The 16,246-nt window shown below is 42.8% G+C and overlaps 1 protein-coding gene across 1 annotated transcript; it reads left to right on the top strand.

Annotated features, from left to right (window-relative positions):
* Nucleotides 1-7,709: 7,709 nt before the first annotated feature.
* Lrat (lecithin retinol acyltransferase) lies at nucleotides 7,710-15,859 on the top strand. The gene is made up of 2 exons (XM_090356829.1): nucleotides 7,710-8,249; nucleotides 11,772-15,859. Exons 1-2 carry the CDS (start codon nucleotides 7,710-7,712, stop codon nucleotides 11,922-11,924), a joined length of 693 nt encoding a protein of 230 aa, XP_090212955.1. The 3' UTR covers nucleotides 11,925-15,859.
* The last annotated feature ends 387 nt before the right edge of the window (nucleotides 15,860-16,246 follow it).

Here is a 16,246-nt window from a genome sequence, read left to right as displayed (position 1 = left end):
GCCAGAACTGCCTGCCTGCTGGCACAAATGCAAGTGTGGTCATTTCTGCCATTTTCTCAACTGGCCATGAAGTACCTAACATCCTAAATCCTCTAACTCAAGAACATCTATCTCCATCTTCGACCAATCCCTTCAAATTCTGTTCAAAGTCATCTGGGTATCCAAAATTTCCACTAACAAGTCTTCAAATTTGAGTCACTGGTTTCATAGAGTGACATCCATTACTATTGATGAGAGTGATCATGATCTGGCATTTGCACTTTTGATTATACTTATAAAAAGTTATTGCTAACAGGATGGCAAAATTCTCTACTAATCAGTGGTCACCTTGACATGAGCTCATTCATAAACCATAAACCAGGAAAACCTGGCAGAAGTTTTAAGTGGGATGGAAGGAGAGTGAGGACCCCATTTGTGAAGATGGAAACACTTGAGGATAAAAAAATAAACCTGACATAAAATGCAGAATTGGTGCAAGGATTGCTGTTACTCTGGTCAATATTCATTGCTTGTCTGTTCTGCACACGGCTTTAGTTTTCTTAGCATTTGTGTTGGTCATGAAGATGAAAAGTGAATGGCAAGGGCCAGTCTTGGAAAATAAATAGCCTACAGTTAGCCAGGTACTGGTAGCTCATTCCTGTAATTCTAGCTAGTTATTTAGGACATTTGAGATCTGAGGATCACATTTCAAAGTCATCCCAGACAGAAAAGTCCCTGTTAATCTCCAGTTAACCATTCTAAAACCCAAAGTGAAGCTCAAAGTGACTCAAAGTAGTAGAGTGCTAGCCTTGAGCAAAAGATCTCAAGGGCAACTCCTGTGTCCTGAGTTCAATCTCCATGATGGAAAAAACAAACAAACAAACAAATAAAACCTGTAGTTTAAACATTTACTGGAAGTTTACATGTTGGAAGTCCTATCTATGGCAAGTATTAAAATACACACACACTCGCACACACCATAGAAAAACATAGCCCTACTCTGAATATATACTATCATACTATGTGCACTGACAGCACGGTGGTATTTGAGCCACTTTCACCACACTTGCTAAATGAAGAAACTTACAGAGAGACTTCTTATGCTGACTTGGCCTTGGGGAGAAGTGTGCCTCATCCACCTGACTGAGTTCTTGGAAGTCAGGGAGGAGAAGCTGGAAATGCTTTTCTAGGGATAGTGGACTGGAGGCTGCCATCAGTCTCCAATCTCCGAAACACAATGACTCTTTGATGCCCAGGCATCCTCAGAGCTACAATCTACTACTGCTTCAACTTAGTTTTCACCCCACCATCAGATAGAGTTCATTATCATTCTTTTCATCACCAAGCAAATATTGGAACTCAGGAGCAAATCACTCAGCTTTTTCACAGTGGCTAGAACAGAAAAGCTGCACTCTCTGTGGAATCTGGCTAAGCTGCAAAAACAACTTCTAAGTTGAGAGTAAAGAAATGATGTTAGTATAGAATAAAGGAAACAATCTTTAAAAAAATATAAAGTCAGGAATTTCTTTAAAACTGAAAAAAAGAAATGATCAGTCTTCCAATGATGAGATCAGATTTCTTCTAAAATCTTTAATTCCCTTTTCCCAGTGTTTTATTTTTAAAATTATCTTTCTTGTAGTTATACCCATTAGAAGACTCAAATCCTTCACAATGATTGCACATTTATACTGAAGACAATGTGCTCGCCAAGTTCACCCAGATAGATGACCTACATGTTATGTTCACTTTCTCTACCTGGTATGTTATAATAGAAGCAGTTTATGGACTATTTCTTCCGGTAAGTCTTTGGCAGGAAATACTGATGTGGTTGGTTTGAGGTCTGGGCATGCTAAAAACCTGGGTGTGGTATACCTGAGTAAGCCAGAGGTTAGCCCATGAAAGGTACTGACTAAACCCAGATTCAGAGAGAAAAATGATGAGTTTACACTTTCACTTAGTCAAAGCAAATATAAAGATTATCATTGCATAAATCAAGAATGGATCTACACAATGGAAAACTAATATTTCAGAGTGGATTTAGGGAGACAGACTTTCAGGGAACCAATCAACCTCATCCTAGGCCGGGAATTCTAACATTTAAAGGTAGGAAGGATACCAAAAGGAAACCTTGTGGTAGAAAATAGCCAACAGAAAGGAAGTGCTCTAAGTCAGTCAACTGCAGGAAGCTAAAAATAAATCTACACGTCTACTCTGATAGGTTCTGCTCTTTTTTGTTTTGGGATTAGATTGTAATATTTTATCTGTTCAGTGCTGTAAAATATTGCCTACAAATTCATTGACTGTAAAGATTTTTTTGTGTTGACTGTCAGTCACTTCCTCTGCAACATCTTCGTGTTTTTAGTCATGATCTCTTCATTTATGCAAGAGTTTGCCTTTCCTTTAGTCTCTCAAATACCCCCTGCCTTTTCTTTCTTTTCAGTTGACTTGAATTCCATTTCCAGTATTACTACTTACCTGAACTTTTTTCTTGGCAGTGCTGTCATCCACTTTTATTAGAAGTCATGAGGATTTATCACTGAGAAACAAGGAGGCAATACAACTACATGTTTTGCTGTGTGTGTATAAACTAATTAGGCAATTACATTCAGTTAATATGTCATGATGTAACTCAAAAACTGCTTTTGCTCAAAAGCACTGACTCCTTACCTAAGCTTACAAATTAAGGGGACACAAGAGCTAAACATCCCTGCCTCCATTTTGTTACCCATTCTTTCCTGTAGTCACAAAACAGACAAGATTGAGGAATTATCAGACCCCTACCAGGTTGCATTGACTTTGATGGTAAGAAGACACCATTGACTAATCCTGAAATAATGGGTAACTAGCCCACACCTTCCTACATCTCATACACCTGAAACTGGGACTGTTTAATAATTACCACCACTGCTCTCCCTGTCCTCTGATATTTTACCCCTACTCAAACCCAAAGCACCTATCAGTAAAGGAAAGAGGGCATACCTATGCCCATGCTGCATAATAAGTCTCACTTCTCTGACCTTCACAAAACCATCACAAAGAGAAAAAATTCTCCAGCGTTTTATTCCCCATATGTTAATAGATGATGTAAATCTTTCCCAGCAGCTATGCAAGATCACTCATTTAGAATGTCATAGATGTCTCAACTAGCATTTCATCAGTTCTCCTTGGTTTTGTATAATTATTGAAATGCTTTTTCTTGAAAAAAGAAACACTTATATTTAGGAGTCTAAAGAAATGTATATCCTACTGATGAAAAATTCCTCCAGAAATGAAAATCTCATTTTGTCCAACTAAATTTCAGTATGTAACCTTAATATTAGAAAATATATATTCCATATGATCATTTAATTATGTGAGTGTGTGTATGTTTCTTTTAGCTAGCTTGCTAGACATGAGCCAGTGGTTCATATCTGGAATCCTAACTACTCAGGAAGCTGAGCTCCGAGGATCAATTTGAAGTCAGACAGGGCAGTCCTTAAGACACTTATCTCTATTAAATCATCAAAAAGTAAAAAGTAGAACTGTAACTCCAGCCATAGAGCTCAGTGAAAAAGTTATAAGGACAGTGTCCACGCCTTCAGTTCAAATCCCAGTGTGTGCACACACACACACACACACACACACACACACACACACAAAACATCCCCTAAGTGAAGTTGTAACCTTTAATCTTTCTAAAGATAATAGGCAGGAGTGAGCCCCTACCAACAAGGTGCTAACTAACAGGAAGGAAACAGGAAACTTTCCTCCCAGGAGCTAATTAATTCCTATTAGCCTAACTCTCCCTGCAGCACTAAGTTAGGAGGCTCTATGAAAAGGTATCTGCTCTTTCTCCTCTGCTTCCTGAAGGAATTTCACATAGAAAAGCCCTTAGAGGTGGCTAGTTAAGACACTGCTTATGTTCAGAGAACCTGACCTGAATATATGTTAATGAACTAAAAATGGTCCAAATGAAAAGTAAGTGTTAAGATTAGTTATCATCTTGATGAGTTACTAACCTAAAAAAGACCTAACAACAAAAATCTTAGAGAGTAAAATTAAGTAGTATTTTTAAAAAATGGCACAGGAGCTTACTACTTTAAATTTTAGTCAGGAGCCTGAGATCTAGAGGATTGTGGTTCAAGGCCACTCCTAGCAAGAAAAGAGATCCAAGGTCAAAAAGAAGAGACCCAAGGGCTGAGAGTATAGCTCAAGTAGTAGATCACCTGCTTACCAAGTGAGGGACCCTGACTTCAACCCCCACAAATCTGTGTTCCTATGTAAGATACTACCCCTTTATATGCATAGGATATAGGACTCATGGCTCCTGGAGATGGTATTGAAGGGACCCCTTTCTTGACTTCCCAGAATCCATCCACTCTAGGCATTTCCCATCTTTATGACAAAGGACTTGACCTGAGGCAGGGACTGCAGAGTCTCTGATAACAGCTCAGATTACAAGAGCAGCTAAACCAGGTGGAGTTACCAGAATTCCTCCCCACCCCACCCCCCTTGGCCTGCCAGGGAATTCCCTCCCCTTCCTTTGTCCTTCAGAGCAGTGGGCCAGAAGCCCACAGAAATGATAGGTCAGTTCAAACAGCAAAAGTGTCAGTGGTTGCCCCAGCCATCAATCAACCATGCTGAATTCCATTGGCCACCTGTATATGGCCAGCCCAACCATATGGCTGGGGTCTATAAAAGTAGCCTGTAAGATCAGGCCTCGCTCTCTCACTCACATCTTAGAGGCGGCCCTGACTGGTCAGTATGATTCTCGATGCTGGGCGCGGAATAAAACTCTGTTTAACTTAACTTCCAAATTCCGCTTTTGTGTCAGACTCGTTCCTTTGATCACGGACCCTAACGGTATGCTATAAACATGAACCAGCTCTTTCTCACTACCCTGGTACAATAGCTAATGTCCAAAACTTGGACCCCCTGGTTCTAGAACGGAGGAGAGATAAAGTCCAAATGAGAAAAAGACTGTGCGGGATCTAAGTCAATTCACTACTTTTAATTGTATTGAGCCTGCAAGCTGGGTACAACATTTGGCATAGAACACCTTAGGCCCTCTAGAAATGAACACAGGACAGAGGGTGGACTGACTGATGGAAGGTCAGACCTATTCTTGTGCTGGGAAAGGAACAAATACAGATGAGATCTGTGTCGAACATTAGCTCTGTGACACAGACTATGTCCCCTGATTTCTTCTATGAAACATATACTGCTGAGGGTTAGGATGAGAGGCATAAAAGTACAAAAGGTGTTCAGACAAATACAAGTGGGGTGACTAGAGGTTTCAAAAAGGTAAAAAGTAGGTGGTATGAGTAGACCCAGAGTTAGACCTCTGGGGTACAGAAAGGTAACTCCAAAAGTATGGTTGGAGGATGGGACTTGGGCAAGACTGGACAAAAGGACTTACTAAGAGATTAAAACCTGTCAGATGCTGTACCTTGGGCTGTCCTGACAGCAGAGACTTTCTCCTAAAACCTTGAATGACATCAAGGGTCCTAAGATGAGAGATAGGAGTTACATAGCTCTGGGCTTCCCGATTTCAGCCTCTTTTGAACTGAGATCCAACTGGATCTGGGCCTGATACCCAGCTGAGAGAGACCCACTTAGGGCTAAGGATCAGTCTGGCCTGGTCCCTGTCCTTCCGAGTTAGGGAAGTAGTGACTAAAGAGTACAGACCAGGAAAGTTAATGTCTTAGTGTCTGTGTCACAAGGACACCACCAGTTCCCAATCCAGTCATTTTGAAGGCACGATGGCTCTTGACCATTCACATTAGTTTGAAGGGAGTGGAGTACCAGCAATCTTCAACAAGTACCATGGATTTGTGATGGTAAACTTACCTGTCTTATCTGTCTAGGGAAACTCTCCCTGACAAGAAGGCAGCCAAAAATTCGACCCCATTGGTAAATCAGCAAGACCCGGCAGCTTCTCCATGAGGTCAGGGTGTGTGTAGCTATATTGACAAGCGGTGTGTGATATAATTTAGATGTATTTCTGGCCTGGAAAAGTTCTCTATGGAGCTAGAGTGGGAGATTGTCTGTTTTTGCATCTTGCAAGTTCCCAAAGTTCAAGACAGCTGTATGTGTTGTAAGCCTGATTAGTGATGGATTTGAGTCAGAAACCCCTCCCATGCTCGGATCCTTTGGGCACTCCTGAGAGGCTCTTTCTCAGAATTGGACCAGAAGGGCGAGGTACCGAGCCTGCAGTCCCACCTCAGATGGGATCAGACATTTACATGTTTTCCCTCGCTGTCAATCTGGATTTTAACTAGAAACAGGTAGTGTCACCGACGGTGAGTTGCTAGAAGCTAACAGGTAGTGGTTAGCTTTAACAACACTAGCTCTGCTCTTCCCTTCACACGGGGGTGGGGGTGGAGGGCACTGGACTCCACTTTCCTCTCCTGTGGGACTAGAATGTGCTTTTCCCATGAACATGGCCTGGGAGCTGAGGAGGAACTGGCCTCCTGCGCCTGGTCTCCAGCACTCCTTCATCCTGCAGGGAAGATGAAGATTACGTCCTTCCTCCTCCCCAGGCAAGTGGAACAGCTCTCCTAGATGAAAACTTTGAGCCTCCACCCTGTCAGCTCTGGGGAGCCCGCGGATACTACTGCGGTGCCCTTAGTCCGGGGAATAGAATCCTGTATATAATGCATCAGTGCAGAGCTCGGAGGAGGGGCGCGGTACGCGCACAGCCTGCCCGGGCTGGCAGGGCGGGCACCCGGGGCCCCTGGCCAGGACCACCCCGCGGGAAGGGTGGCAGCCCTGGCCCCACGCCCAGAGCGCGGCAACACCTCCCAGTGAGTATCCCTGTATCCCCACGGTACAGCTGCGCTTTACGAGGGAGCTGCAGCCCTTGGTCAGGACGCGGTGACCCCGACATGAGGGAACTATCCTGGAAGACGTTGGGGGTCGCGGTTTTTTCCTCCTGACCGTTGGAAGGCGCGTGGTCAACCGCCACCGCCGCAGTGGAGCGTGGAGAGCCTTCGGGTTCCGATCCCTGGCACTGGAGGTGGGGGGAGGATGCGCCCTGGACCCTGGAAACAGCGGGGATCCAGGACGTTTAAAGAGGCAAGAGGTCATTGTGGGCACTGGGCGAGGTAACAGGTTTAGTAAGCGCAGGCCTCCGGGTACCACCCAACGAAACCCTGACCCCGAAGACTTTGCGCCCCGAGTTCCTGGGCGGCGTCCCAGTCCCGACAGGTGCCGAACCTTTCTCCCCGCCGTGCATTCCACCTCCCTTCCCCTAAACCCGCCGCTTAGCCAGCGAGCTCCGACCCCGGGTGAAAGATCGAGAAGATGAGAACAGGAGTGGGGATCCCTGGAACTCCCGCTTCACTCAGCCGGTACTCTGGGACCTCGCCTGCCTCAGCGCCCAATCAGGGCTCGCCGGGGCGGCGCCGGCGTTCGGCCCGCCCCCCGGCCGGCTATAAACTCCACGCCCCGCGTGCGGCGCGCTCAGCCCCGCGCCCCACCCCTCTCCCAGGTGCGCCCTGGCGTCTGCACCTCGGGGGGGCGCGCTCCCCGCCGCCACTAATTGCCCCATCCTCCCGGGTCCCCGGTGCGTCCAGGCCGCCCTCTCCTTTCCTATCTCCTTCACCTCTCCCGGCCGCCTCGCCAGGTGAGCCCGGGCGAGCTGAGCGCGCGGTGCTGGTGCTGCTGCGCCCTGGTCCAGCCCGCTCACCTGGCAGCACAGCTTTGGTGAGAGCGGCAGCAGCACTTCCCCAACTCACTCCCCCGGCAGGATGAAGAACCCCATGCTGGAGGCGGCGTCCCTGCTGCTGGAGAAGCTGCTCCTCATCGCCAACTTCAGGCTCTTCAGTGTGGGTGCCCTGGGGGAGGAGAAGGCGAGGAGCCGTTTGTATGAGGTGGGCTCTTTCCTCCGCGGGGACGTGCTGGAGGTGCCCCGGACCCACCTCACCCACTACGGCATCTACCTGGGTGACAACCGCGTCGCCCACCTCATGCCGGACATCTTGTTGGCCCTGACCAAGGACGAGGGGCGGACCCGCCCGGTAGTGTCCAACAAGCGTCTCCTCCTGGGCGTCATCGGCAAGGTGGCCAGCATCCGCGTGGACACGGTGGAGGACTTCGCCTACGGAGCCGACATCCTCGTCAACCACCTGGACCGGTCCCTCAAGAGGAAGGCGCTGCTCAACGAGGAGGTGGCCCTCAGGGCCGAGGGCCAGCTGGGACTCACCTCCTACAGCCTGCTCTGGAACAACTGCGAGCACTTCGTGACCAACTGCAGATATGGCACCCCCATCAGTCCCCAGGCTGACAAGGTACAGCGCGGGGCGGGGGGCATGGCGGAGGGGGGGGTCCTTTCCCATCCCTGACCTATCATCCCGGATACCATCCCTCCCCTCCCCCAGCCCACTCACCATTCTTAGGAGTTCCAGATTGTGTAAGGGTCAGTTCTGGTTTCTCTGAGAGGCCAGATAAAGAAATGCCTTCCAGGATATCTGGAAATGCACAGATAAAGGGTGTGGCCATACTGGATGTGCCCAATGAATCCCGAGCCTGCCCCATTGTCAGCATCTCCACACACACACACACACACACACACACACACACACACACACACACACACACACACACACACACACACACACACACACACAGAGTGTAGTTCAGAAGACACGAGGGCAGGTGACTAAGGAAGGGGTCATAGGAACTCCGCCACATCTGCTGCCACTTTACCCCTGGAATTGTAGTTGGAATTCTCTTTACAACATTAGAAGCACATTCTGTCTTTCAAGTATGGGATTTTTCTCCCTCTCCAAGCTCCAGCGAGTGAATTCCGTTCGCTTAATACAAACTGTCTCTTATTTCCCAGGTCTCTGTCAGAGTGGTCTTTTCCTTAGTGTAGAGACATTCTTTTTCTTAGTATGGAGAAATCTTTCTCTGGTGGATAATTTCCACCCAATTTCCTTCAGTCAGCATCCATTACCCATTAGCCCCAAAGGTTGTGATAGACCAGATTGCTTATAATTCCCTAGTGATCAAAACAATTGCTTTTCAAGACCCAGCCCTCAAATGTGTAAAGGTAACTATTATGAAAAAGGCAATATTAGAACTAAGATTCTTAAGCCACAAATCCAAAGAGAGGTGGCATGGGTTGATTACCCCATTTGAAACTTAACATTTAAAGATAACATTTTAAGCCTTCATTTTCATTTTCCATAAGTAGAAGGCTTTCTCAGCCTTAACTGTAATTGTTTAAGGGGTATTGTTAATATTCATCCATGGAAACCTGGCAATCAAACAATAAGCTTTAATGTTCCAATGTTTACATTTTTTTTTTTTTTTGCCAGTCCTGGGCTTGAGGTCAGGGCCTGAGCACTGTCCTGGGACTTTCTCAAAGCTAGAGCTCTACCACTTGAGCCTCAGCACCACTTCCAGCTTTTTTCTATGTATGTGGTACCGAGGAATTGAACCCGGGTCTTCCTGCATGCTAGGCAAGCACTCTACCACTAGGCCAAACTCCCGGCCCCCTGTTTACATTTTCTTTTTGACCATAGAACCACACTTCACATCTTTGTTGTTGTTTGCAGTACTAGATCTTCTACTTGCTAGCTAGTGTTCTATTTAATAGAGCCACGCCTCCAGCCCAGGCTTTTGCTAGTTGAGATAAGGTCTTAATTTTCCTGCCTAGTCTGGCCTTGAACCAAAATCTCAGCCACCCAAGTAGCTAGGATTACAGGCCTGAGCCACTGACACCCTGCTTCCTTGATAGATTTCAGTTGCTCTGCATTTTAATTTTTTGGCCCATATGGGAAAAATCTCCATCATGTCAAAAGTTTCTGTTTAAAAATCTCCATTTTTGAAGCCTGGTGCTGTTGAGCTTATCAAAACCATATTGAGAGCCAAAACAGATTCAATCTATGAGTTCTTTTCCAAGCAGAGTGAAAATACAGGTAGACTACTGATTCAGGAATCACAGCTCCAGTCCAGGCCTGTTTAAAAATGAGGTTCCCCACATTTACAAACACTAGCTAGCTCAAAAAACATATAACAGGAAAGATGCCAGATTTATGTATGGACCAAACAACATTTTTTTTCTGAGAAAATCAATCTTTCCATTTGATAACTAGAAGTTACCCTTTCATGAAACACAGATAATTCCACAGAAAAATGTTACAAGTTTTTCAAACATATTAAAAGAGTTAAACTGCAGAAGAAAAAAAAAAGCTAGTTTGGAGTAGTTGTTTCTCTTTGGAAACTTTGTGTGTCAGTGAAGTGCTTTAATTACTGCTGCTGGATAGTACCTCTTGTGAAATGGAGTTTTTGTCTTCCCTTTGAATGGTCTAACAAACAATTTGGCCTCAGACTAGATTTCCCCAAGGGGAGAAGTTCTCATCCTAAATTTTCTAATTGTAAAAATTTCCCTAAGAAGAGTAGATTGAGTGTGCTGAAAGGTTTTTAATTTTTGAAACCATCAAGAAGTCTGTGATTCTGGGGTTGAATCATGGAGGTCCCACAGTCATAGTTATTAACATCTTAATGGGAGCATGGCAAGGTCTTAAATTCTGTTTGTAAAAGCTCTCAAGAATGCTTTCCTCATAAAACACTGCAATTAGTTTGAAATTGCAATGAGTCTGAAGAACTTTGACCTTCTGTGTAATTTCTTTTTAATTTACAAGTTTATAAATGATAATATTTAGGGCTTTTTGTCTTGCTGATGACCCTCAGTATTTTGTAGATTGTTAACCCTTTAGTGAGGATTCATTATGCTTTTTCTGTGGTTCTTCCTGCCCCACCTCCTCACCCTACCTCCCACTTTGCTAATACTGCTTTTGTATTGCCAAAACGAATGCAATGCCACTTTATTTACGGGGAATTTGGTGTTCACAAAAGTGACCCTACCAGCTTTTTGACACCTGTTCTAAATTTCAGTACAGTCAGGCATATCCAGAAATGCTTCCTGGACTGATGGCTTAGTGACCAGGACTAGAAATAGATAAACCTAAAGGAACTCATTTGGAGGAAAAACTTGACTATGATTCTTGGTTTGTTTGACTTGCAACACTGGGGGGGGGGGGGGAGATAAACAGGACCTTATTGAGGCAACTTACAGAAAGGTACCACACCTATAACTCTAGGTACTCAGGAGGCTGAGTTCTGAGGATTGCCAGTCCTAGCAGGAAAGTCCATGATATTCTTATGTCCAATTAACTATCAAAAAGCCAAGAGTGGAGCTGTGGCTCAGGTGACATAGCATTAGCCTTAAGTGAAAAAGAAGATCAGGGACTGCATCCAGGCTCTCAGTTCAAGCCCAAAGCCAGCAAAAAAAACAAAAACAAAAACATTTATCTAAATAGATAATTGGATAATTGGTGGCAAATTTCATTTATTTAGGCAGAGAAGCAGAGAATGAGTTATGACATTGCCTCTATCTTTTCCATTTTGAGACATTTAAGAAACTTACTTTTGGTATAACTAAAATTTTGGGTGCTGAATTTACCCACAGGCTGTTTTTTTTTTTTTTTTAACTCAAGGTAAGTCTTAATTTTCAAGTATGCTATTAGGTAGCTTTAACTTTTAAAGCCAAGTAACTCTTACAGTAGTTACATTCCATAGTTGTCTATAAAAAAGCAATGGCTGCCTTCTTAACCAGGTTTCCTAAAGCATCATTTCAGGTTCTATGGGATGTAGAATGACAAATGTGAACAGTGTACATCTTGCATGATTTAATTAATCACAAGGAACTTGGATTATGTGTGTTTCTTATATATGTGTTATATGCACTTCTTTTTTAGGTTTAACCACTTTTCCTAATCTTTTTCATTTTTTTTATTTTACAGTTTTGTGAAATTGTGAAGATAATCATTCGTTCCCAAAGAAGTGTCTTTATTTCAGCCCTCTTGGGATTGGTGTCCGTGTTGTGCATGGGTCTGGCATCATACACTATTCTTCCAGCCATTTTAATCCCATTCATCCTATGGATGGCTGGTTAGCTTCATCCCCCTGTGGAGGTCTAGAAATGAGTTTTTATTTATAGAGCACAAATCACTAGAAGCATGTTGGGAAAAAAAAGTGACCCAAAATACTGTGTTCTAGACACAAATGTGATTTAGAATCACACAAAGTGCTTACTGTGTAAGCCTGAGCACAATGGCTTTCGGAATCTTCTCAGGAAGTTCTACTATCAAGCACATTCAAGCCTCGGAAACGTGACATATGGTAGAATTCAGCAGGATGAGAAAACTGGACCCATGTTGATGGCCCCAGGAGATTATGTGTGTGATATTTGACCTCCTGTAATCATTTTTCTGTGAAACCTGAATTGGAAGATTTGGAGATTTAGCAACTGAGATCACTAACTTTATTCTAACATTTTTTTTGTTCATTCAAAGATTTAAGATAAACTGAAAGACTTTCTCATTCAAATGAAAAAAAAAAATTTGATGATTAGCTAAAAAGAAACCAAAACCTCACATTCCAGGGTTTTTTGTTGTTGTTGTTGTTCAGTATTACATGTAATCCTAAAAATGTCCAGAATATTTTATGACTTGAATTCAGTATTAGCAAAATTAAGGTTTGATGCCAAAGCAACTGACCAGAAAGTATAGAAATCTGTATCCCCGCAGAAACCCCAAATTTAAATGATATTATTGGGTTTACTTATAGGGAAGCCTGTCATTTGTTCCTTTTGCCTTTTATGTGTATCTGTGGCTTCTTTAAAATACTCTTGAGACATACCAACTGGAGAGGTAAGATAAAAATAAGTAATCCATTTTCAGTGTCCTTGAAATCTATAGTTACCTATCCTTGAATCATTATTCTTTTAAAGCATTAGCTAATATTCTGAATAATTTTTGAAACCCTTAGATTTGTTTTCTGGTCAGTTTCCCCCATTTCTAAGTATAGTTTGTGAGTTCAATAAAGGGATGCAGTGAACAGTACATACATCCCAGAAGAAATGTCTGTTGGTATGATTTTGGCACTGTCAGGCATAGAGGTTGATTTCACTGAGGTGAGGCTGTTATACCAGAGTTGAGTTGTAGCAGTGTTTAAAGCAAGTCGGCAAGTACTTTTGCAAAATCATTAAATTCAAAAAATAAAGCCAGAACTACACTTATATTTCAAGTAGCAGTGGGGCCTACTGGTACATATGTATAATCTCAGCACTAATGTGGCTGGAGGGATGTGAATTCAAGGCCATCCTTGCTACACACACACATACACACACACAGCTTCATTAATTAGCAGGAGTGTGGCCTAGAGGTACAGTGTTTGCCTAGCATGCATGAAGCCCTGGGCTTGAGTCCTCAGTATCACATACACAGGAAAAGCCAGACATGGTGCTGTGGCCCAACTGGTAGAGCCCTAGCCTAGAGAAAGCCGAAGAACAGTGCCCAGGCCCTGAGTTCAAGACCCAGGACTGGCAAAAAAAAATTATTAAGAATTACAGAAGAATGAATCATAAAACAATGAATCACAGTATGAGTGGTATAGTGATTTTAATTAGTAATCCATCTGGAACAAATTAAAGAGTAAATTTTATTCTAGCTGAGATTTTGCCCATGAATTTTCCTGCAACTTCAGCTAGAATATAATTAAATCTCATCTTAAACTATTTAGATTTTTATTTAAATGTTTTATATAACTGAAACATTAAATAACACCCCAGAATTACAAGTGTCCTATAGACTCATTTTAACCACTTAAAATTATGTATCTATGCATGAAATCAGTCATTATGAGAACCATTGTGTTACAAGCTTTTTACTCCTTACTCATACAGTAATTATTTAAATAAATCAGTATCTTAAACATTTAATGCCCTTATAAATAACTTAATACTTTTTTTGCAGATTTTTGGTATGGCAGAAAGTAAAACCCACCATTTGAAATTAAATCTGTATTCAAACGTAATGATCCCTCATTAAATGCCAAGGAAATTCTTAGGGTTAGAATGAACATAATTAGTCTTGACTTACCTCATATCATTAAAGCAAGAGTCAATTCAAGCCAAATGCCAGTCGCTCAGGCCTGCTGGATACTCAGGAGGTTGAAATCTGAAGATCATGATTCAAGAGACTCTTATCGCCAATTAAACATTAGAGAAGAGAAATGGAGTTGTGGCTCAAGTGGTAGAGCACCAGCCTTGAGCAGAAAAAGCCAAGTAAGGGAACAAAGACTTAAGTTCAAGACCTACTTCTAGCACACACCAAAAGAAGACTCAATTTACTCTGTGGAGTGCTCGCTATATGCTGGACAGTGACCTGGTCCAATCTTATGGCTTAGAAATCATAGCATTTTTTTTCCACTAACTACAATACCGTGAGTATAGTATTTGGAATAAGGGTGATGAAGAAAGATGCCTCTCGTTTATGTGATGCTGAGACACATTGTAGGGGTGATCTTACCACACTGATTTATTCAGTTACCTGTAGAAGAGGAGCAGGAAAGAATGTTTTAAATGTTGCACGATAACAGAATTACAGATCTTTCTTAGGAGAAAAAAGGAGGGTTTGATTTTGTTGTCTTCTGCTTGATTAGCTGCTTAACAATGCAGAAAGTAAAGCATACTTTATAGATTGCGAATATGGAAGAAACCCTGAGCCAGTAATTTTTCTGCTCATTCTTAAAGTTTGTATATTTCTCTAGAATTCATCAGTCAAGGCTCACCATTATAATCCAAGTCCCATAAATTGCTACTATAGCTTGTGAAATGATATCCAAGAAGTGCCTGCTGGTGTTTCTTATTGCTTATTCTCATCTTTGCTATAGATGAAGGCCAAAAAGGGGGCTAAGATGAGATGACCTCAGTGTCAGGTGTTAAGAATGAAGAGATAAAAGAGGTGGGGCCCACTTCCGTAAAGTGTATGGCCTAATACAGTTAAGACTTTCCTGATAGGGCCATTTAAATGTTTTCCAGGAGGCAGATTTGGGGAAGGATGTGGTATCCCTGGTGAATAGCACAGGCAAATGGCATGGAAACTGCCACCACTCGATGAAGTCACTATGGTGACAGAAAACACAACACTACAAAGGATGTTCAAGAAAATGCAAGTGATTCAAAAGCTAGGGGAGAGCAAGTAGAAATGTCTGAAAAGGAAACAATGGTCAGGTGGTTAAGAGTCCTGTGTACATCCAGTAGTTTGGACTCTGTGAAGGAGCAATGAAGATGTGGGTTACAGAAAGAGAGACAATATGCTCAGCGAACTGAACAAAGAGATTGGTAGATTTAGTCAAGGTTCTCAGATAAAGGTCTGTAATGGTAAAGACAGAAGGCCAATGTGTGAAGAAGGCAGGCCCAGCCGACTTTAGTGTTTGGCTCTGGAGTAACTTTTTGTGCATGTTTACTGGTCCTGTGGCATGAACTCAGGGCCCGGACATTAACCCTGAGCTTCTTTTGCTCAAGGTTAGTGTCCCGCCACTTCTGCCTTTTTCTGAGTAATATTTCAGAGATAAGAGTCTAATGGCCTTTCCTGGCCCAGCTGACTTTGAACTGTGCCTCCTGAGTAGCCACCAGTGTCCAGGTAACTCTTGGTAGAGTGTTGGGGAACAGTCATGCACCCCACTTTCCTGCAAAATAAATTCCTTTACTATGTACACGTGTGTGTATGCTACCCAGACAATTAAATATGGATTTGTTGTTAAAGTTTATTCAGAATATATATTTCTTTTTATGATCACATTGTTTCATATTGTTAACATCAAAGATTTAAAAAAAATGTTTTCCAGAAACATTAAGCTATGGCAATGGTAAAAGTCTTTTAGTATAGAAGAAAAACCTATGGGAAATGTTGGCCAACATGTTTTCAAATCCTTGAACTCTCAGCTTTTCTGCCTACAGTTGGCATTCTACCCCTTCTGTTTTATATGATACATTTAGAGACTTTGACCAAGCCCTGATTTGTCAGTATTAATTTTGTATCTGAGGTGCGTGAGTTTTGAATAAAATCAGTTCTTTTCATTGTTGTCTGTTGTCTTTGAATTTGAGGTGTATAGAAGTCAGGCTAAGGAATGTCTCTACTTGGCTTCCTTTGTGATTTATGAAACAGCTCTATATGTTTGAAACTAAACTTGCTGTGGATCTTTCAGACTGATAATGCCTATGGGATACCTATTGAAGCCTACCTTGGCTATGTAGGAATATTCCAATAAATAAAAATCCCTTCTCCATACCATAAGGTAAGGTAGAAACAACCAATCAGAATGCTATGCACTCTGTACCTAGACTCTAATGCTACCAAAGCTGCAGGCAGTGTACTCTGGCAATAGGTCGCATGGGAATGGAGTCTGAGTGCCTGAAGTTACCGTGCTGAAC

This window comes from Megascapheus bottae, chromosome 23 (genome assembly GCF_031878675.1).
Source record: "Megascapheus bottae isolate mThoBot1 chromosome 23, mThoBot2.hap1, whole genome shotgun sequence".
In the NCBI taxonomy this organism is placed as follows: Eukaryota; Metazoa; Chordata; class Mammalia; order Rodentia; family Geomyidae; genus Megascapheus; species Megascapheus bottae.
This window is presented reverse-complemented; position numbering and strand designations above follow the sequence as displayed.